We start from the raw sequence: 21,171 nt of genomic DNA on the forward strand, positions 1-21,171 counted from the left end.
CAAATCTCTCTCTCACACACACACACATTCTCCCCCTCTACTTTCTCACACACACACACATTCTCCCCCTCTACTTTCTCTCTCTCACACACACACTCTCTCCCCTCCTACTCTCTCTCACACACACACACACACACACACACACACACACACACACACACACTCCATCCCCCCCACTTTTTCTCTCAAACACATACTCTCTCCATCCCCCCCACTTTCTCTCTCACACACACACACTCTCTCCATCCCCCCCACTTTCTCTCTCACACAAATACCTTCTCTCCCCCACCCCATTCACTCTCTCACACAAATACCCTCTCTCCCCCACCCCACTCACTCTCTCTCTCACACACACACACATACACACACACACAGATCTATGAGGTAAATTTTGTATTTATTTTGTTCAAAAAGCACACAATTCACAGACAGTCAATATGGCATTTTATAAATTCCTACTTTAGAAATAAAACCAGCCTGACTCCAAAGGAAAACACAAATAGATTCTAAACAAAGTCTCACACCTAACATGCATCATCTGACCTAAAATGTCATCTCTTCTTTACACTGATAAAACCTTTAGTTCTCTCAGGACCGTGACTTGAAAGGAATTTGGGGATTTACATACACATATTAATCAATTAAAATCTTCTAACTGATTAAAGATTTAACAGTATCTTAGGTTTGCTTAGTACATCCTCATCAATGGTGTGAACCTTTGATCTTTTACTTATAAATTCGGTGTCCGATACTACCTCTCTCACCAACACCTAAATGAGGACTGAGGCTCCGAAAGCTTGTGTTGTCAAATAAACCTGTTGGACTATAACCTCGGTGTCATGTGATTTCTGACCTCACAGAATGATGCAGTTCATTCAAAGTCAAAAACTGCTCCATCACTCATTCGGGATATGTTCTTTTCCTCGAACAAAACAGACCCACCAGAAATTTTGAGGCAGTTGGACTAGGAGTCCTCAACATTGACTCCAGACCATGTGAAATCTCAACGGCATTAGGTCAAACTTAGGCATGGGAATTTTTTTGCTTAATCCAACTGATCACTTTTCTTTCATTGACAAATCCTCATGTTGAACATCTCTTGGAAGAAGAGCCATGTGAGCAAGAGCATACAATTTACTGTGGGTGGAGGACTTCAAAATCAATTCCCAAAATTGTATCAGCAGCATCTCATTACAGCCATCACTCAAACACAGATAAAATTCATACTTAACCTGAAGTACAGGGAACTTATTCAATAACTCTTCCTCACTAATTTAAATACTTCAACCTCTTTCAGTGGAACTATTCAGCATCTTCTTCCTCCATGCAAATGGATGCAAAGTTTAAGACCTGTCTTGCCTTAAGTCTCCTTCTTAGTCCCTGCTTGGCCCACTTCTCTTTTCATCGCTCTTTTACTGTTTATATGCCTAAAGACAACTTTTGGATTCCCATTTAGCTAATTGCCAGCATACTTCTATAATCAGCCTGATTACTGCTTGAATTATCTACTTAGCATTACCATAAACACAATTTTTCTTCTTCAATTTATTCTCTACCTGTTTTGTTCGCAAGGAAGCTCTTCCCTCTATGAAAATATAGTATGACTGTGTTTGCGCTCTGTCTTCTATAAAGGTAGCCCACGAATATGCAGGAAATATGAAAGAGGGATACTATTCTAAGGATGAGAAAATGATTTGGCAAAAGATAAAAGCTTTTCATATGGGAGTACAATAAAAATACTGGGTCGGTACAGCATTTTTGACTATTACAAGAGAGAAAAACAAAACAAAACTCTCACAAGGAGGCTAAGTAGCCAACAAGGAAGTATTTTAGAAAAATGACTGATCAGTAACAATGAAAACATTATACATTAAATTTTAACATTGTGTAATATAAGCAATGAAAGGTATTCATTCTAGAAAATAATATATTTCAAAACATGCAGCTTTATGATTCCTGACCTTATGCACAATATATGTAAATGCTGTACAATATTCTTAGCCTACTTATTTTTGCTGCGCCTTGAAGGCATCAAGTCACCTGTCGACGTCTGCCCTACCTTAACTAACGATGTAACATCAGGTGGTGATAACCTACATACTTGCACTTTATTTTCAACTGTAATCAATTGGTAAATACCATACTTTAAGCAATTCTACTTTTTTCCACTTAGATCTATAAATCACACAAATTCTCCAAATTATCAAGCATCATCTTGGTATTAAAGGGTAATACTGAGTTTCAGCACAAGATATTCTGGCTTTCTATACTGCATTGGTCACAATCCCACATCTGAGTGAGGAAACTGTGGATTCAAATTGTGCTCCAAGGCTTGAGCATGTGATCTGGGTCATCATCGCTGTGCAGCATCGTTTTGATAAGACTGTAAACGGGGACTCTGTCTACCTGTTCCAGAGGTTCAATGAGAAGGAAGGATCCATTGAGATCAGTGAGTTCTCTGTCCAGACCAAGACTGTTCTTTCAATTACAACACCAGAACAGATCTACAAAACAGTAGGTTTTGTTCCCCATGCAGGCAAAAGGCGCAGCCATTATAGATGGTTGCCAAGATCAATCAGTACTTGCACACCAGTTGCACCACTCGCATAAAGTTGTTCCTTATTTTCAATAAATGTCAGTGGGAGTCAAAAGAAAATAACTTTTAAAAAACATAATTCTCATTCCCCATTCTACGGGAAGATTAACACAAATAATTTCACATTGTTTGTGTACTTGAACAAGTCCCCTTTGACATTTATACTGGGTTATTAGTCTATTATATCATAGACAGATAAATAGTTTGAAAACACGTACCGACAGATTTAAGGACGTTTTCTTCCCCACTTTTATCAGACTTACAAACGGACCTCTCACATATCAGAGGTGATCTTTCTCTGCACTTTCTCTGTACTTGTTACCCTATATTCTGCATTCTGTTCTATTACCCTGATGTACTTATGTAAGGTATGATTTGTCCGGTTAGCACGCAAAACAATACTTTTCACTGTATCTTCGTACATGTGACAACAATAAATCAAATCGAATAAATCGTTCATTCACTTGGAAGGGCAGTCCTGACAACAAGTGACCAGACAATACTGATCTCTCTGCAGCTCCCTGACTTACCGCTAATTTCCAGACTGGTTGCACTGGATCTGCAAGACTGACTATAGCCCAACCTCTGGATTGTGGTGATACAGAGCTCTTGAACACCCCAGGCCTTCAACTGACCATGTTCAAGCTCCTGGGCTGAGATCAGATGCCAGACTTGACTGATGGTAGTGATGCAATCCAACTGATGATGACCCCTGCTGGAATTAAATGTGGACTACTACTCTTAGACTTTGAGATTTTGCTGAACATAATCTTCTGGAACATGCTGTTGGTGGGATGTTGACGTAGGATGGTGTCATACAACAACATATCCACTCTCTTGATTGATCACTGCTGACAATCATGACAAACTGCCCAGTTTTGTGTCTGCACCAAAAGGTCAGGCAGAGATGCTGTGAGCATCCAAGTGTGTGCGAGGTAAGCAAAGAGCCCCCAGGTGCACCTTGCTCTGATGCACAAGATGGATGCCTGTCCCTGTGCACAGAGCAACCTAACAGCAGCGTTACAATGAAAGGCATCGGTGCATTCCAAAGTTCAGCACTGAAGTGGATAATCAAATTTAAGTACCTTAGAGATGTGCCATGATGATGTAGTGAGACTGGTGCATGTCTGTTGCAACCTCTGAACGGACGGGTGTAGGCTGTCGCTGCCCAAGCTGTACCAATTCTGAATTGCACATTGGGAACTGTTACCATTTGGTTTCTCTCCACCGCATAGGAGAATAGCAACCAGCACATACTGTAAAATTCCCCATGAATCGGCACGTATGGGAAATGCAGGGCACCAGCTACATGAATCTGCCAGTTGCATGTGAAATACACTTATGAAAACCCAAAACACTACACTCTAGCATTCTTTGAATAAAAACATTTGAATCTAAATATCAAAAGAGCAGTACAATTTACTCACTGGGTTCTGAAAAATTCTTGGTTGCATTTCAACAGTATTATCAACTTGCATCTTGAGCAGCAGCTACGGTTAGGCCTAGTAGACTTTGTGAATAAATTTCTTATATCTGCCTGTAGCATGCTTTCCTTTTCCCTTGCAAAAAGTTAGAATGCAGGAGGTGAAACTGCACTACAGTTTGTGCAGTAAAGCAGTTTTATTGCGCAACAGGTTTCAGGACATGTTAAAATTGTTTGGCAGCAGTCTGCTGTGAAATGTTTTCAACCTGCTCCCCTTTGTCATCACTTTTCTCTTCTCGAACTTTAGGTTTGTCACAATTCAAAGCACAATTTAAATCATTTCTTCCATATTTCATGTCTTGTAACAGATGATCGTCTCAAATATGACAAGAGGCCTTAGGTTGTGACAGCATCTTAGCAGAGTTTCATGCACTTGGCATGTTAAAAATGGCATCTCTGACACAGTACTTAAACTGAAATTCATGAATTTTTTCTTCATGATTGGTCAGCTTTCGAATGAAATCATGTCGATGAAACATTTTCAAATTTAGGATCACACCCTGATCCATTGGCTGAATCAAAACTGTCAATTTAAGAGGTAGAAAACACACAAAAGTACTGTCATGAATGAGTTCTTCTGCAAGGGGTTAAGCATGATAATCATCCAATAAAAGTACAGCTTTGCTGTTTTCAGGCATTCCTTTCTTTCGCAAATGTTCTTTTGCACTCGGCATAAAAACAACTAAACCAACAAATAAAAAGTTTCTGCACCCATTCAAGCTTTGTTTTGGGTTTTGTTGTCGACAGGCAGATGAATTACGCCTTTGAAATATCTTGGTTTTGCTAACATTTTCCGCTAACAATCATTTTCACCTTGCGTTCCCATGGTATTTGCAAACACAATACAATTATACATTGTCTCCTTTGCTTAAAAAATGCGCAACCTTTTCATCAGCACCAGCTAAAGCCGTGTTTCGAAGGCATCGCCACATTAACCTCACCTCGGCAACATCATAGATATGCTTGGCGGTCAGATCATGCTCAATCACAATGTTATTAAAACTTTATAAAAATCTTCACCTGATTTCGTATCCACAGATTTCTGATCACCTGATATGTCAATCTTTTGGATCCTATGTTGTATCTTAAAGCGTAAGAGCCACCCATGAGAAAACACACACGGCTCCATTACTTTTGCCTTCTCATAAAATTCTTTGCTTTTTCTGTTAGTATTTCCTTTGCAACTCTTTAGCCAAAACCATTTGTACAATGCACAATCCAAGTCTTCTAACTTAGGAATCTGATGTTTGTGATGCTGCTCTATGCTTTCACAAAGAATACTTTAAGCTTTCAACTCTGGGTTGAATATCATGGATCATTGATGAACCAACATTGAATTCGTGCATAAGCCCATCGTGATTTTCATTCTTTTCCAGTCTTTTTTTCCATTTTCTATATTAAAAGTCAAAACGGCATGTTTTCACAACATGGGAATGTTCCTAGTTGACATATTGGTTTAATATAAGATTGATTTTGGACATAACAGAATCACAAATTAAATTGGCTGCTACTACCATGGTGTCGGTGAGAGAGGGGAAAACAGGCAGCACTGGTAGCAATGGCTGAGAGAACAATCGCATAGCAGTAAACATATTCACTTTGAAACTTTACTCACCATGTTCAAAGAGATATTTTTGAATAAACTTTATAAAAATGATAATTTTCTTTGAAATGCTTGCCAGGTGCATGAAAATTCAAATTCCAGATGCTTGGGTACTGGTTTACAGGGAGTTTACCGTACATGATGCGAGAATAGGTAATGATGAGATATTAATATGTGGAATGGACCTCTCACTCAAGAGATTCTTATCCTAACATTCAAACATTGGGCAGAAAATTTCATTTTTCTGATCCTGCCATATTTTTCCAACTGACATGCAGTACCAATGTCACTCAGAGGCTGGCAAAATTCAGCCTTACATGTGCATTTGAAGAAAAGAGAATTGCAGAGTTCTTACATAGAGTTGAGTGACAGATTGTGACATGGTAGCTGTAAAAATCAGTCTTCAGATATCTCACAATATGACTGGATATAGGTCATAGATCAATTTTTGCCATGTTCTTTGTATTCTTTTATGCCTGATGCAGGCATTTCTTGTTTAATTATTACATTTCAAGTTATGAAACTGAAGACACAATAGCCTCATAACTCTGGAAGACATAAAACACTGGCCTAAATGTTCTGGGGATGTGGGGTTGAATCTTATCATGACAGATGATGAAATGTGAATTCAATAAAAACCTGGAATTAAAAACCTGGCCTAACGGTGACCACATAATCACCGGCAATTGTTGTACAAACACATCTGGTCGCCAATGTCCTTCAGGGAAAAAAAACTCTGCTGTCCACATTCACTCTGAACTACACATGACTCCAGACTCTCAGTATTGTGGTTAACTCGTGCCTGCCTCTGGACACAACATCCCATAAACATTTAAAAAACATAAAGGGTTCTAAGACCAGTCTTGACCAGAATTCTTGGTTCACCCCAATAAGAACATTTTGATCAGTTCATTAATCAATAAATAATAGAAACACATATGCAAACTATTTTCTGGAGAAGATAAACAATCTGTTGGTCACAAAACATTGCAACAAGAGATTGTTGATTTATGTGAATATTTAAAAAAAGACATGCTGCTGAAGGTTTTCATCTTGCACTCACCAGGGAACATTTCAAATGATCACAGCTATTTAAACAACAGAAACATATACATTTGCTGCAAGTGGGATATCCTTTGCAGCAATCCATTCTCCACAAACAAAGGGAAAATGTTCAAGCCTTGGTGTATTTTGATTACCAGGGAGCTTGGGAGCCTATAGCTCCTCGTTGCTTTTTCAATGGTATAATCTCAGCCGCAGTCAACTTGCCAAACAATCAGTAGCACTTTCATCTCTCGTCTACAGTGTTGTGATCATTTGAAATTTGGAGTTCTTTCATTTGTCCAAATGAGTGCAAGTCAAATGCCTCCCTTTTCAGTGGAAATATATGTCTTGCTAATGAAACCCAGCTTTATTTCTCAGTTATGATACTGAAGTCCAAGTTTGCCATCCTGTTCTGTCTAACATCAAAATTGGGGATATGTCAGAATCTCATGCATCTCAATTCTGGTCAACCAAACTAATTTTGCTTGGCTCCTGCTAAAACCCAACACTTAAAGCCCCTGATCCCATTCCTCTTCTTCGGTCCCCACTCAAGCTGAACATCAATATGTGCAATCCTACACTTCTGCTCAGTTGCAAGCAGAGCTCCAATGCTACATTCAGTCCATCTTCTAAACTCCTTTTAAACATTAACCAGTTGTTTCTACCATGATCCTGCTGCTAACAAAACCCTCACCTATATCTTCAAATAGCTGGTGTGTGCATAACTCCTGTACATCAAAACTCCCTCACTCGGACATTGTCACTAATCTTACACGCCGAGTCTATCCATATGAATCTTCGTCCGTTCTCATTCTATAGTACTTCAATTTCAAAATTTTGTTCTTGTCTCAGCAACCTTACTCCTTCCATCCCCACAATTTCTCCATATCCTCCACCCTTCCCTCTGCGGTGGAACGCATATGCTAACCCCTTTCATTCAGATCAATGGCAGCAAAGCATTCAACTACCCTGTTTCAGAAACTCCTTCCTTTCACCTACCTACCATGCTACATTCACCATTTTCAAAGATCTCCTTCATCTTTATGTTTTGACAGGCTCTTTGCAGCACAGCATATTATGCAATGTTCCATTCAATACTTTCAAAAAAACGAAGAAGAAAGAAATTGAATTATGTAATGCCTTTCACATCATCGTGATTTGCCAAATCATTTAGGCAAATCAACAGACACATATGGCACAATGAAAGGTTCAACAAATAAGAAAAATGACGAGATAATCTGTTTAGAATATGCTGATTGACAGATAAATGCAAGCCAAAGTAATGAGTAGAACTCCCCTGTACTTCATGAGATCTTCTGTTCCAAAGCAAGTGGATGGAGACTCAAACCAACAATTTATCTGAATGACAGCATCTCTGATAGAGTCACATTCACAATGTATAGCAGTGAAGTGTTAACATTGATCATGTGATTCTATGACTCTAAATCTATCAAGGAGAATTTAAACCCACAAACTTCTTATTCTGAAAGCAATACTGCTATCACTAAGCCAAGACTATGTTAGATACTACAGCAATATCATAAGCTACATCAACAAACCATTACCACAACAGATTTGAAGAACATCCACACCCACACAGATTTCCATCTGACGCACTATTCATCTGTTGCCGGATAAAACATATGAAGTTTAATCATTAAGCTGGAAATCAGAAAGAACATCCTGGAATATATTCCTTTAATATCGATGCTGAATGGCCACCAAAGATGATATCATGGAGACTGGTTAGTCATTATGAAGTTGATTTGGGGCATTAACAAAAACATTATTAATAGAAAATGTTATAAAGTCTTCAAGAAGTTTCAAGAATTTCTTTGCGCTATACAATGTGGAGTCTTGAGTATGAAAGACATTGAACACATCCTGTTGCATTTGTATCCATACGTCTCATTTTAAAACATACTTTCAGGTTTACCATTTTCAGGAGGAGCTTAAGGACTAAACGTCAGTAATGGTGTACAAACATAGCCAACAAAACTTGTTTGGTAAGATTTAATACATTCTGCAATTGCAGCAAAGCTTTTTAAAACAGTTTAAGGAGTTTTGGCGACAGAAATAAATTATAAACAAAAGACCAGAGCAAGCAGAGTTACAGTTCAAACAAAAATGCTTGCTTACACCACAAAAGTTCAAGTTTGTATAAACATGACAGCTTTCTGTAAAATGGCTAGCTGAAACCAAAACAATTTTGCTTTGCAAATCAGTTGTTGAGGTAATACTGGAAGAAAGCCGTAACAGGATAGAAACACATGAATCATTGCCTGGGGCAGGAATAACATCAGGTGCATCTCCATGCCCTCAGGGTCCAACTCCTTCACTTACAGTCCCTCCTATTGGAACTGCTGGCTTCATTCTCACCTAGCAGTCAAGAAGAGCACACACATTGCTTGAATGAAGCACATTCATTGCAACGATAGTAGTCGATAAAAAACACACTTGCCTCAATACATGCAAGGTAAGTGCACTGATCTTTTTTTTTAAACTTGCTTTTAGTAATTAGCCAACATTACAGTTTGGTATGAAAAGATTTTGGTAAAACAATTACTAGTCTAGATTTGATAGATTTTAGGTGTATACTAAGGTACAATGTACTATGCACTGACTAAAAATATTTCACTAAAAACTCAATTTTCTGAAGTCTGAATTTAGCAATCAGACAATTAATTAATACAACTTACATTATTATCTAATATCTATTACATTTTATTACAGATTTTAATGAAATGTATTTATGGCTAACCTTAACTTTTAAACAAACCAACCAGTATATCATGAAGTGTAGGTAAAGGCAAAGAGATATTTAAAAAGGCCTATCAACTGCCAGAAATTGGCACTTACTATGTGGAGCTTTTTATTCACTTACTGGCACACTATTCCACTGGAAAAGGAAAAAAGCCTTGGAGATAAAACTATTTAACTCATGAATATGCTGTGGTACTCAACAATTCAAAAGAAGAAATGACAAATCTGAAGATATTGGTTTTAAGTACTCAGGTATTCCTAGTTATAGATCATAATCAGGCAACAGATCAAGAACTTGGGGAAAAAAAATCAGAAGCAATTAATACGTTTTGGTAAATGTAATAAGATTTGAAACACAATCTGCAAGTAAGAATTTTCTTTTTAATTCCCAAAAAGTAGTTTTTTTTCCTCTGTGCACCTGTGCTACCGCTTTAAGCAATGTACTATACGAAGGTTAAAGTCTGTGTCAGCACATACACACCCACTCCAGGAACCAGCATCTGAATCTCCACCGTCATTTTGTCCTCCAGGCACAGAAATGAGCCAACAGGAGATGAACCCACAGATTGCTTGTAAATTACATATTCTGTATTTCACAAGAAACAGGCAAGCAGGAGGTGCGACAAGTTACTGAACTAAGTCGATTTTCTTCCTTGATTGCGTTTACATTGGAAAAGTATCTTTCATCTTCAGTATACCAATATTCTATGTCATAGAAGCTTCCACAGGAAATTCCCACAATTAGCAAGTTCTCAATCTTTGAATCGTTGGGTTAGCGTAGGCTTGGAAGAAACACTGCAAAGTTGAAGAATGAGAAATATCGGAAGGCATTTCACCTTGAACTGTTCATTTGTAACTTGTTGAGGCTGCTTGTAAAATAGCACTAGAAGCGGCTTCCCTTTCACACAGTAAGTATTTCTGGGCTCTACAAAAGAAGGGGAGCTTCACTTAAACCAAGTACAGATTACATTCAGTTTACAAAGGAATAGATTTCTCATCCTTAAACTGATTTCTTATTGAGTTTCCCATCTCAATAGGGCTTTTATTTCCATTTTAGACATCTAAGCAAACTATATTTCTCCTATGTAAATGCAAATATATCAACATTAATCAAACTAAATCATTTCTTCAGTAATCAAGCTCTTGGATAAACCTGTTGCCCCAGGTTTTAATTTTAATGGGTATGTCATGAAGTCTTGAGAAGGATAAGGTTAAGGCGCGAGTTAACCACTAAAAATGACATCCTGTAAACTAGTTTTAGAAGCAAAATTGGAAACAAGTAGCTGATTAGTCAAAGTAGATCTCCAAATAGTTTAAATTTATTTTTCAGAATTTAAACAGGTAACCTATCCCCAAATAAGGCACTTTGTATTGGTCAGATATTTTCTTTCTTTGGCCACATCCTGGCAGAAATGGAGTAATTTTTACATTGGGTGGTTCAGGAATGTATCAGCATTTTGACGTTTAAATTATTGCAATAGCCGGGAGCCCATTTTTGTGCCGAGTGTCATTTTGACACCAACATCAAAAATAGAACAAGTTGTACATGCCATCAGTGGGTGGCACAAACAGAGGCTAAATGTTTTCCTGCAGGGAGGGAGGAGAAATTAAGGAAGGGTCATCCTCCCTGCTTCCATAAGTATCTCAAACATATCAACGAGTGCAGCATTTAAGAGGCAGAGCAATTGTGAGAGTTCATGAAGAGGGTTAATGCCATTAGGAGAGTTAAAAAGCAAAACAAAATGTAAAAGGGATAGAAGCTTGTAATGAAAAACAAATGATTATATTCTCCCCACAAATTATCTGTACAGTTACATTTTGTTCATTTTTATAATTTAAAAAACTTTTATCATTTTTACAAACATTGCATGAAACAAAAGATGTCATGTTATAATGTAAAAATGGATATTTAACCACATGGTCACAATAACAGATATGGCAAATTATGAACACAACTTTAAGGTGTAGAAATATAGATTGTACTCTTTTTGGACATTTTAATAATTCCTGCAGGACTGGCTATCCATCAGGTACCAGCTTCAACTGCAACAAGTTAGACTTGATTGTAGGAGGATAATTTGTGTTTTATCTAGTGCTCACAAAATGTCCAAATATGCACAGGTTCGAGGAGCTAGGGTGAATATTCCTTTTCTTGGGTGAGGTCTACTGAGGTTAGATGTAGCACCCTACTACTTTCACAGCTATGATCAACTGGGTAACCACAAACTAAGAATTGAGCTTTTGACCTGTTGATCCAAATGGTTTAGTGACTTTACCAATTGAGCCTCATTTACACTGTCTTTTACATTTAAAGGACTAGTAATTTTTTATTGTCGTGTTTCCTCATCAGGCTGTTGTTGGAACTAATTCACCATCACCACTTGCGGCCATGCCATTGTTAAAATATTAAACAACTTGTCTGATATCCTTTATCAAATAAGCAGAAATTTCCTCCAAATACTGGAAAAGCCTTTGTCTTCTTCCACACTATAAACTCCATTCCTTAGCTACCGACAGCATCCCATCCCTGGCTATTTACAGGAGGCTGAACCATGAGTTCACAACTTGGCATCATCTTTGACCCTTGGATGAACTTCCTGGAAATGCCAATAAGAAAACCTCTTTTTACTTCCATAACCCATCCCAACTAAGCCGCTGATTGATCAGGTGCTGAAACACTCCACCACACCTTTAGTTTTAATTATTCCATTGAAATCCTGGCTGGTCTTCCATATCCTATTCTTGGTAAACTTGGGATCATTCAATACTCTGATGCTGGTTTCTAACCTGCACCAGTCCCATGTACCTATCAACCTTGTGACTGCTGACCTAACCGCCTCCAGTATTTCATCTTTGTTCTCATTCGTTCTATGGTCTCAACCCTACCTATCTTTGCAACCTTTTCCAGTTCCACAAATCATCCTGTGTATCTATGCATATCTAATTCTGGCCTCTTGAACATCTCTGATTTCTACTGTTTCACCACTGCTAGCTATGCCTTCAGTTCCCCATTCTTGAAGACATAGAATTCTCTTCTTAAAAAATTCTCTGGCTCTCTTTCCTCCTTTAAGACATTCTTTGTACAAGTTTTTGGCCATTGACATCAATATGACCGTATATGGCTCAGTCTCAAATTTTGCTGTACAACACTCCCACGAAGCTTTAGACACTTCATGATGTTAAAGTTACATCTAAGTTGTCAAAATTTTTATTGTCCATAATGTACTATTATAAAAATAATTTGAGTCAACTTCCAAAATAAACTTCAACTAGCATCACAAATACCTCAATATTATGAATAAAAATGTTCTTTTTTAACCTATACTTCCTTCAGGGTTGTGGTACTTAAATATAAACTGAACATTTCAAAAAACGTTAAATTTTTCTCTAGATGAGGGCAGTACATTATGATGACTAAAATTATGGCATTAACATCTAATTTTCAGGGTAACAGCTTAACTGCCTTCTAACTTGCAATTTTCAGAATGCAAAAACCAATACATGACCATCTCAATTGTTCAAAAGTGGACATTATTCCAATGAAACTATTATTTTTAACTCATGTAGAATATATCTTTGTGAGATGTCACTCATGAATGTTGTACTGCATCACGACCAACTGAGGGGAACCAGCCAGAATCTGTTTAGGAAACAAGAGTTCCCACTTAAAGCAAGTAGAACTGAAACCATTCAAGATTCATCACACTGCAACCAGAAAAACTTACTTCATCAAGCTCAAAGCAAATTTCACCAACATTTAAATCTCAAACTTAGAAGGATGTTGTTTCAGACGGTTTATTGACACTCTAAAATCTTGGTCAATGCAGAAATGATAAATTCACCGTCTTAATTTTAACCACCTTGTGGTATTTATAATTCAAAATAAATCCCTTATTCATTAAACTTAAGTTGCAACAGAATATAATTCCCTCATGGTGCAGATATTAAAAAGTTTTATTTTAATTAATCAATTATTAGATTATACACATCACCGGTCTCAGAAAGATGCCTACTGGAATAACTGACATAGAGGCATTAAAGAGATTTTAACAGCTACTTTATCCTAAACAGTGGACTCAGGATGATATCAGAGGCAAGCCCAAAATCACCAAAATCTTTGAATCTTATCAACATGTTGATCCAGAAATCAGTACTTTCTAAAGAGAAAACTAACTCATATCTGATTCCATTCAATGTATCAAGTGCACAAAACATTATCCTGCAAATACACAAAGTATTTGTATGCTATCACCAAGTCGTTTTGCAGCAAATCAGTATAAATACTTGCCCTGAGGTTGGAAGACTGAGCTCAAGTATCCGGTGCTCATCACTTCATTAATCCTGCCAAGTCTCCTGTCCAGAAGCCTCTTTTCTGAATTTCAACTATTCACATCACAGAAATCTTTTCCCACTGTGACCCCATTTCAAGGCATGAAAATTGTCACAACACTTCAGTAAAAACTATGAGAGCACGGGCTAGTTAGCCTGGGAGAACAGCTGTTGTAACCTGGCAGCCCACTCCACCTCAGCCATTACTTCCTTGGATCTTACAGCCACAAAGTCCGAGCCCCCAACCACTAGGGATCCTGACTCCCTTTCGGGAAGACCTGCCCTAGAGGTTACCAAACACATATTGAATATGTTTACATGTTTCCTTGTACAACTACACAGCTGAAGATATTTATAGCTTACACTGCACTAACTTATAAATAGAAAATCACAAGAAACCCTGTAAGATCAGAAATAATGTGTACATGGAGTGAACAAAAATAACATATGTTAGCCTATCTCCTTGGTCCGCCTGCATTATGAATCACGTGTGTAGTAACTCAGGAAGTCCAAGTGGAAAGGAATATCATTATTGTTGAACTCCTGGACTGGCTGGACGAGGCCTGTTTCCATGCTGCATGACTCTATGACCGAAACAAATGTTATAAAGCGGAGGTTGACCCCCCTCTGAGAACAAAAACCAAAACAGCCAAAGAGGACCTCACCCTATAATCTGTTAAAAGTAGTGTGAAATGGGGTGTAACCTGTCTTTCAGCAACTTCTAGTAGTTAAATCAAATAAATCCTGACACTCACTTTACAATCAACAAGTAACAATTTATCTACCTAACTCTAACAGTGAACAAATTAACTAAACAATTAACAAACGGAACAAATCCCTTCTAACTACTAACTATTCCCAAATAAAACAAGATTCTAATGGCATGCTGTTCCAATAAATACAAATCCCACCTATATGAAATAAAATAGAATTTAGTCTCTCGAAATTACAGCCACGTTACGTGTCTTCTGGAATGCTCTGTGCCTTCTCTGCTGATTCTTCTGTCAGGAATGTTAATTAGTAGTGCCATGGGTACTGTTGTGAATAGATGGTGCTTCCCTAAGAGCTGAGAGCTGGTATCTCTAACAGATGGATCTTCCAATTTTCCAACTGCCCCCTTCTTTTATATCCCTGATGACAATCAATTTCTTACAATCAGATTGGTCCTAAGTTGTCAAATTTGATAGGCTTTTGATATCTAAGTACCTGGTTCAAATTGATTGGCTAAAATCAAAAACCCATTGTCTTGGTAAAAATGCTGCTTCGCCTGCTAACAGCCTTTCAGTACAAATGTTTCAATTCAGGTTCTCTCAGTATTTGCAAACATTCAAGCTGCTCACAGTCATCTCCAAGCATTGAAAAAGCACAATCTTTTAAAGGGACCACGCAACGCTTTCTCCCCAGCATGTTACAAACACCAATATTTTACAACACCAAATTCTAACGTCCTGCCTTCCAATTCACAAATACCCTAACAAACTTTGCAACACAAAACCATTTGTCATACATAAGCTAGTCCCAGTCCAAGTCAGACAGTTCTTCAGACCTGTTCCTGGGTCTATTTTTTTCTTCCAATCAACTCATTCAAAGATGTTATGACACACCTTTAGAACAGGTAGGACTTGAGCCTGGGCCCCCTGGCCCAGTGACAGGGACACCACCACTACATCACAAGAGCCTTCTGGCTTTGCTTTACAGATAATTTCCTAGTCAACCTATTGAGAGATGTTATTACACACCTCCTGAGCAGGTGGCACTTGAGCACAGGCCTCCTGATCCCAAGATAAGGACGGACTCTACCACAAGACCCCCCTGGGTCTGTTTGTTATTCCCTTGTTTTTACACCCATAAGTTCCCTTACACACAAATGAACACTTTTTCCCATGAGTCTGCTTTTTCCATTTATGGTTAATCAACCTATGCAGATCTGTTCTTCCACACCTCTGGAGCATGGGACTTGAAACTAGCCTCCTAGCTCGGACATAGGCACATCACCACTGCACCACAAGAGCCCCCTGAGTATGCTTCATATTATTTTCTAATTAACCTGTCCAGGGATGTCATTACACACCTCTTGAAGCAGGTAGGACTGGAATCCAGGCCTTGCACCTCAGAGGCCTGGACTCTACCACTGCATCACAAGATCCCCTCTTAGCCCATTTAATTTATTTATTAATCTATTTTCTAATCAATCAGTTCAGAGATGCTATTATACATCTCTGAAGGAGGTGGGACTTAAATCCAGATCCTCTGGCCTAGAAGATGGAGCACTTCCGCTGCACCACAAGAGTCCCTCTGAGTCTGCTCTTTTTTTTTTCCAACCAGAAGTGTTATCATACACAAGTGAGCAACCTTCCCACCACCAAAATCACTGTGACTGTTTTTGTTTGTAAACTACTAAACTTGACCAGTAATTACCCATGCAGCCAATTAAATGTTCACATGCAAAGCTCGTTGAGGGCGATGCTTGAGTCTGCTTCATGAAAGACTCAAGTGATGAGTTCCAACTAGACTATCCGCTGTTTGTTTCCAAGGAAACTTGTCCTCAATAAGCTCCAATGAGATTAATTAGTGAATCACCATGGGCCTTGTAGGGGTTATCAGATCATGTGAAAGAAGAGTTTGAGAGCAGACACTAATTGGAGTAGATCATAACCGATGAAATATTTCATTAAAATTTCACATCTCTTAAGTAGTTAGGAGATGCCAATTTGAGGTACTACACCAACGCAAGCGGTAGAAGGATGGAATTGCAGTGCAGCTTAGCAAAATAGACAGTTGTTTATAAATATGCAAACAACAATGTATAATTACAAAAGATGACAGAACTGTCAAAACATCTGACAAGAAAACAATGCAGACAGAATTTTTTTTTCCTTGTTGATAAATATTATATTTGAGTAAAATGTACTATAAAATATTATTTTTTGATAAAATCGTGACTTTCTGGCATATGACAAAATTTGTTTTTATGCAGGGAAGACACTTCCTACACATCATGTAAAACTATACTGCAGACTTCATAAGCAAAGCTGCTAAAGTACAGCAAGACACTTCCAAAAAAAAATAGGTTCAGATAATTCAGATAATTTATAGTTTCCAAACCATTTGGATACATATCTGAAAATCTCTGGCTTGTGATAACCATGCAGACTCTTAACACTCGGCAGAAAGTCTGTCAGAACAAAGTTATGCTTGGAAATATCCTTAAAATGGTCATTTTTACTCGTAAATGAGCTCATAGCCCAATATTGCTTTGTCTCAGGTATCACCGACTTTCTTTTGCTTCCCTTTGCGAATTATGAAAAATAAAGTTTTGACCAGAAATTAAATGGATTCACTTTTTTTAAAAACAGAGGCAAATCAACTTAGCAATTAAAACATGCCTTGCAGTTATTTGGACGTTTAAAGCTCAACTGAAACAATTAATTAGAACATATTGGAGGTTCGGAAAGAGTGATTCAGACTGCATAGAGCTCAATATTGAGCAATTAGTAATAAGGAACACATCAGTTAAATCTCCTTCATAAAAATGAAAGCATCTAGCCTTTAGCGTAATATATTACACAGCTTTCAAACCATGAGAACAAAACTATCAGAGTTTCTCATGAACCACCATCAGAAAACTGTAATATGGACAAGCTGCAACAAGCCTTGCTGGCAACTCAAGCTAAGCGAACAAGCTCTTTGAAACAAAAAATATTAGTTTCCCAATATCTCTCCACTTCTTTTATCAGGCTGGTGAAACTTGAATTCATGGACCTTAACGGTTTCAGACAAAATAATGTGACTGATCAAAAGGCCAAGTGCCCTTTACTTTACACTGAAACCATTCACATTTCTCTGATAAATCCAAGCAAGATGTATGATTCTATGATACATGAAGTTAACTACAGCTTAAAAATCCAAACATGATAGAGAGATTGTTTTGGTAAAGTATTTCTGTGCAAAAATACTGACTAAATGTGAAATTATACATTGTTAGCCATGCCAGTTAATCCCATATTTACTAATAAATGCAATCTGAATTCAATCATTCTGCAAAATTCTGTACCCTTCAACATCAAGTTCCATCTTCCTAACAAACGACCTCGATAATATGACCAAGCAGGATCACTCAGTAAGTTTGAGATAGGGATGGACAGATTTTTGTTAGGCAGGAGAATCATGGGTTATCAGGGATAGATAGGAATGTGGAATTCAAAACAAAAATAGATCAGCCAGGATTTTATTTAATGACAGAGCAGGCTCAAGGGACTGAACAATTTACGCCTGCTCCTGTTTCGTATGTATCCTGAAAGCTTAGCTTAAAAAATTATGAAGTAAACCTTGCAACAACGCTGCTGTTCATAAAACAGCAATTAAATTTAGAGTCTAATATCCATTTACATGACAGTGCTGGACATAGTCCCGTATTCTACAGTTGCAGTCATATAAATGAAACAGCATCCACATCTCTGGAGGAAAAGAAAACATCTTGAGGTAGTTTTGCTTCTCCAGAGGCAAATTTGCCAAGGCCAAGTTAAATGGGCAGCGATCGAATAGTTTGCTATTTGCCATTATATTCCAGCTGCAGATGGTCTGAATCCAACATTTTGAAATTTAGCAATGTGATTTTGGCACCAATAGTCCATATAGTCCTTCTGCTGCTAACATGAATCATAGAATATGACAGCACAAAACGAGGCCATTCAACAGATTGTGTATGTACAGGCTCCCAAAAGAGCTACGCAGTTAGTCCCATTCTCCATTTCTAATAGAATCATAGGATCATCTACAGTCAGAATGGAGAAGTGGCAAGGCATGTTTTTATCCAAACTGTCTGTATGAAGCCATTTTGTATAAATAATTTACATTTAAGTAGCATCATTCACACTCAGGATTAGTCAGAAAGCAGTTGAAATGGCAATATGAAATATGGATTCAAGTCCTGGATTTCAGTTGAAATCCAATACCTTTTGACCCCTAAAGAGTGTTCAGCTGACTGAGCCAAGCAGTTGTGTCCTGCTGTTAGCACCAGTTTTAAATCACTCATCTGGTATAATCGGAATAAAGTAAAAAATAAATTAACAGCATTGTCCAGGTTCTAAGTACAGTTTATTGTTGGATTAATAACCAATATTCACTCAACCACATAATAAAATAACTAATCATCTCATGCTAATAGAAGTAGCATAACTATTCATATAATATAATTCTGAACTATGTAGCAGCTGGAGGAAATGCTTTTGCTAAAGAATGGGAACAGACTGGAAAGTCTGGTGTAAGTCATTTTTCCATGTCCTGTGAATTTACATATGGGTATGATTTTTTTTATTAAAACAGCAACTGTAGCTATGGGGATACTTCAACTTAACTGAAATAGCAACATTTACATAGAAGTTTTAAATCTTGTAATTAAATTTGGATAACTTTTTAAAAAGCAGTATTTTACATAGTGTATCAAAACTCATTTATCTATATTGATGTCATGCAAAAGTTGGCCCACTGGCATACTGCCAGATTTGTACGCAAGTTTCTGAAACCAGGTGTGTCTAAAGGAATGCGCTGACTGTTACTCTGCTCTTTCTACAATGTTAACCAGCTTCCATTCTGTCTTCCACAGTCTCACGCAAGCTCTTCCAGTACCAGGTTAATCATAAAATTGGTTGCTTTTACAACAAATAAAGTGGCGTTTTCCATTTAATAGTTTAAGTATACTGAACCAAAAGATCTGCAAAAATAAAGGGCCAGGAGAAGCACCAAACAACAAACTTGATCAAGAATATAGAAGATGAGCCTCACTAAAGAACGCAAACCAAAGAAACCTCACTACATTCCTCGACCTCCAGGAAAACCATTCAAATATAAATGTTTCCAGTGCCCGTTTACATGCAATGAAAAATCACATCTGTTTAACCACATGAAGTACAGTCTGTGTGAAAATTCAATTTCACTCGTTGCAGACCAGGACCAAACAGGAAAATGCCCAAAGACAAGTTCCAGTGAGACTAATATACTCAACCAGAAAGATGATGAGTCAAATGAGTGCAATGACACAAGGATACCAACTAGTCGACTCAATAAGAGTTCAGAATATACAAATACTGTTTCAAATAAACCCTCAAGTCATCAGATCATCGACAATAATGACATAAAAGAAAATGCAGGAGTGGTTAATCAAGCATTTTCTCCTGTTCCAAGTATGAAACCACATCACTTGATTCCTACAAGTGAAGCTGAAAAAGTAGGATGTTTTGAAAAGGAGCAAAGATCCTCAGCTTTCTTGCCTGTTGGAGGTCTGAGATCCAGTGAAAAACCAGAAAAAGTCAATAAAGACACACATTCTGCTTCTGAAAATTCAAACAATAGAACATCTCCCAACCGAATGAAATCAGCATTTTATAGCCCAGGTGACCAGTGGAGAGCATGTTCTTCAACTTCACCAGAATTTTGCAAAGCAGATAAAAGTTTTGGCTCAATTCCTCCCAACACATCACCTCTGATTCCAGATTATACACACTATTACAGTGAACGAGGTTCAAGAGTAGTCTTTTCACCCTATCTCCTCACTGGTAAGCCACCTGAACATAACAGCCCAAAAATTCCACTGTATGTCTCAGCTGACCAGAGGAATTTTCTGCTCCCTCACCTACAAAATCCAGGCATGACCTTGCCAACACATTTGGTTCCATCAACATTACAACAATACAAGATTTTGCATCATTTGCATTCAAATATTCCTATTCCTTATGGAATCCATCATCTCAACTCAACTGAATACCACATGTCCCAGTTTGGTATGAAGCTTCAACAAGGAAGTAACACCAGTAAGGATCAAAACACACAATCAGTTGGAAATCCCTCATTCTACGAAACTTCATCACCGTCAGAACTTTATCTCCAGAACACTCACAGAAGGCTTTATCCACAATGGGAAAACTTGGCTCCTACAAAATATTTAAAAGATAACAATACTGTAGAACTAGACATGAACAGTGACTCTCTCCCACACACAACAAATGTAAAAATGAGCCCTACAGCAGGAAGTGCAGCAATGGGCTCTCCTGGTCGACCTAGTCCTTCCTTTGCTCAAACAAGTACTGTTTCAGAAAATTTTGGTGAATTGCCAAACAAGTTTATTTCAAGCACAAGCGTTAAAAGTAATAGATTGGAAGAAAACTTTATGCACTTCAAACCAATCAGAAATCCACATGCAAATAAATTCTACATTCAATATGATCGGCTAGAAAGGCAAGGCACAGAAAGCAGGTACAGCAAATGCCAAGGATTTTCAAGTTTTTTTTTGGAATTTTGAATTTTTAAAATCAAACTAAAAGGCATTTGTGATAACTGCAACAATGAGAAACGTTT

General features: G+C 37.7%; 2 protein-coding genes across 2 annotated transcripts in view; one reads left to right on the top strand and one right to left on the bottom strand.

The window, feature by feature from the left end:
* tbcd (tubulin folding cofactor D) overlaps nucleotides 1–21,171 on the bottom strand; it is a 267,266-nt gene that overhangs the window by 168,685 nt on the left and 77,410 nt on the right. The gene's annotated exons all lie outside the window — the stretch shown is intronic.
* The window catches only part of znf750 (zinc finger protein 750), a 16,796-nt gene continuing 4,712 nt past the window's right edge, over nucleotides 9,088–21,171 (top strand). The window contains exons 1-2 of the mRNA XM_048610825.1: nucleotides 9,088–9,202; nucleotides 19,424–21,069. Of these exons, the coding sequence (XP_048466782.1) occupies nucleotides 19,592–21,069 (1,478 nt within the window). The 5' untranslated portion in view covers nucleotides 9,088–9,202; nucleotides 19,424–19,591. The remainder of the gene's footprint in view (nucleotides 9,203–19,423; nucleotides 21,070–21,171) is intronic.

Source organism: Rhincodon typus, chromosome 23 (assembly GCF_021869965.1).
Source record: "Rhincodon typus isolate 14 chromosome 23, sRhiTyp1.1, whole genome shotgun sequence".
Lineage (NCBI taxonomy): Eukaryota > Metazoa > Chordata > Chondrichthyes > Orectolobiformes > Rhincodontidae > Rhincodon > Rhincodon typus.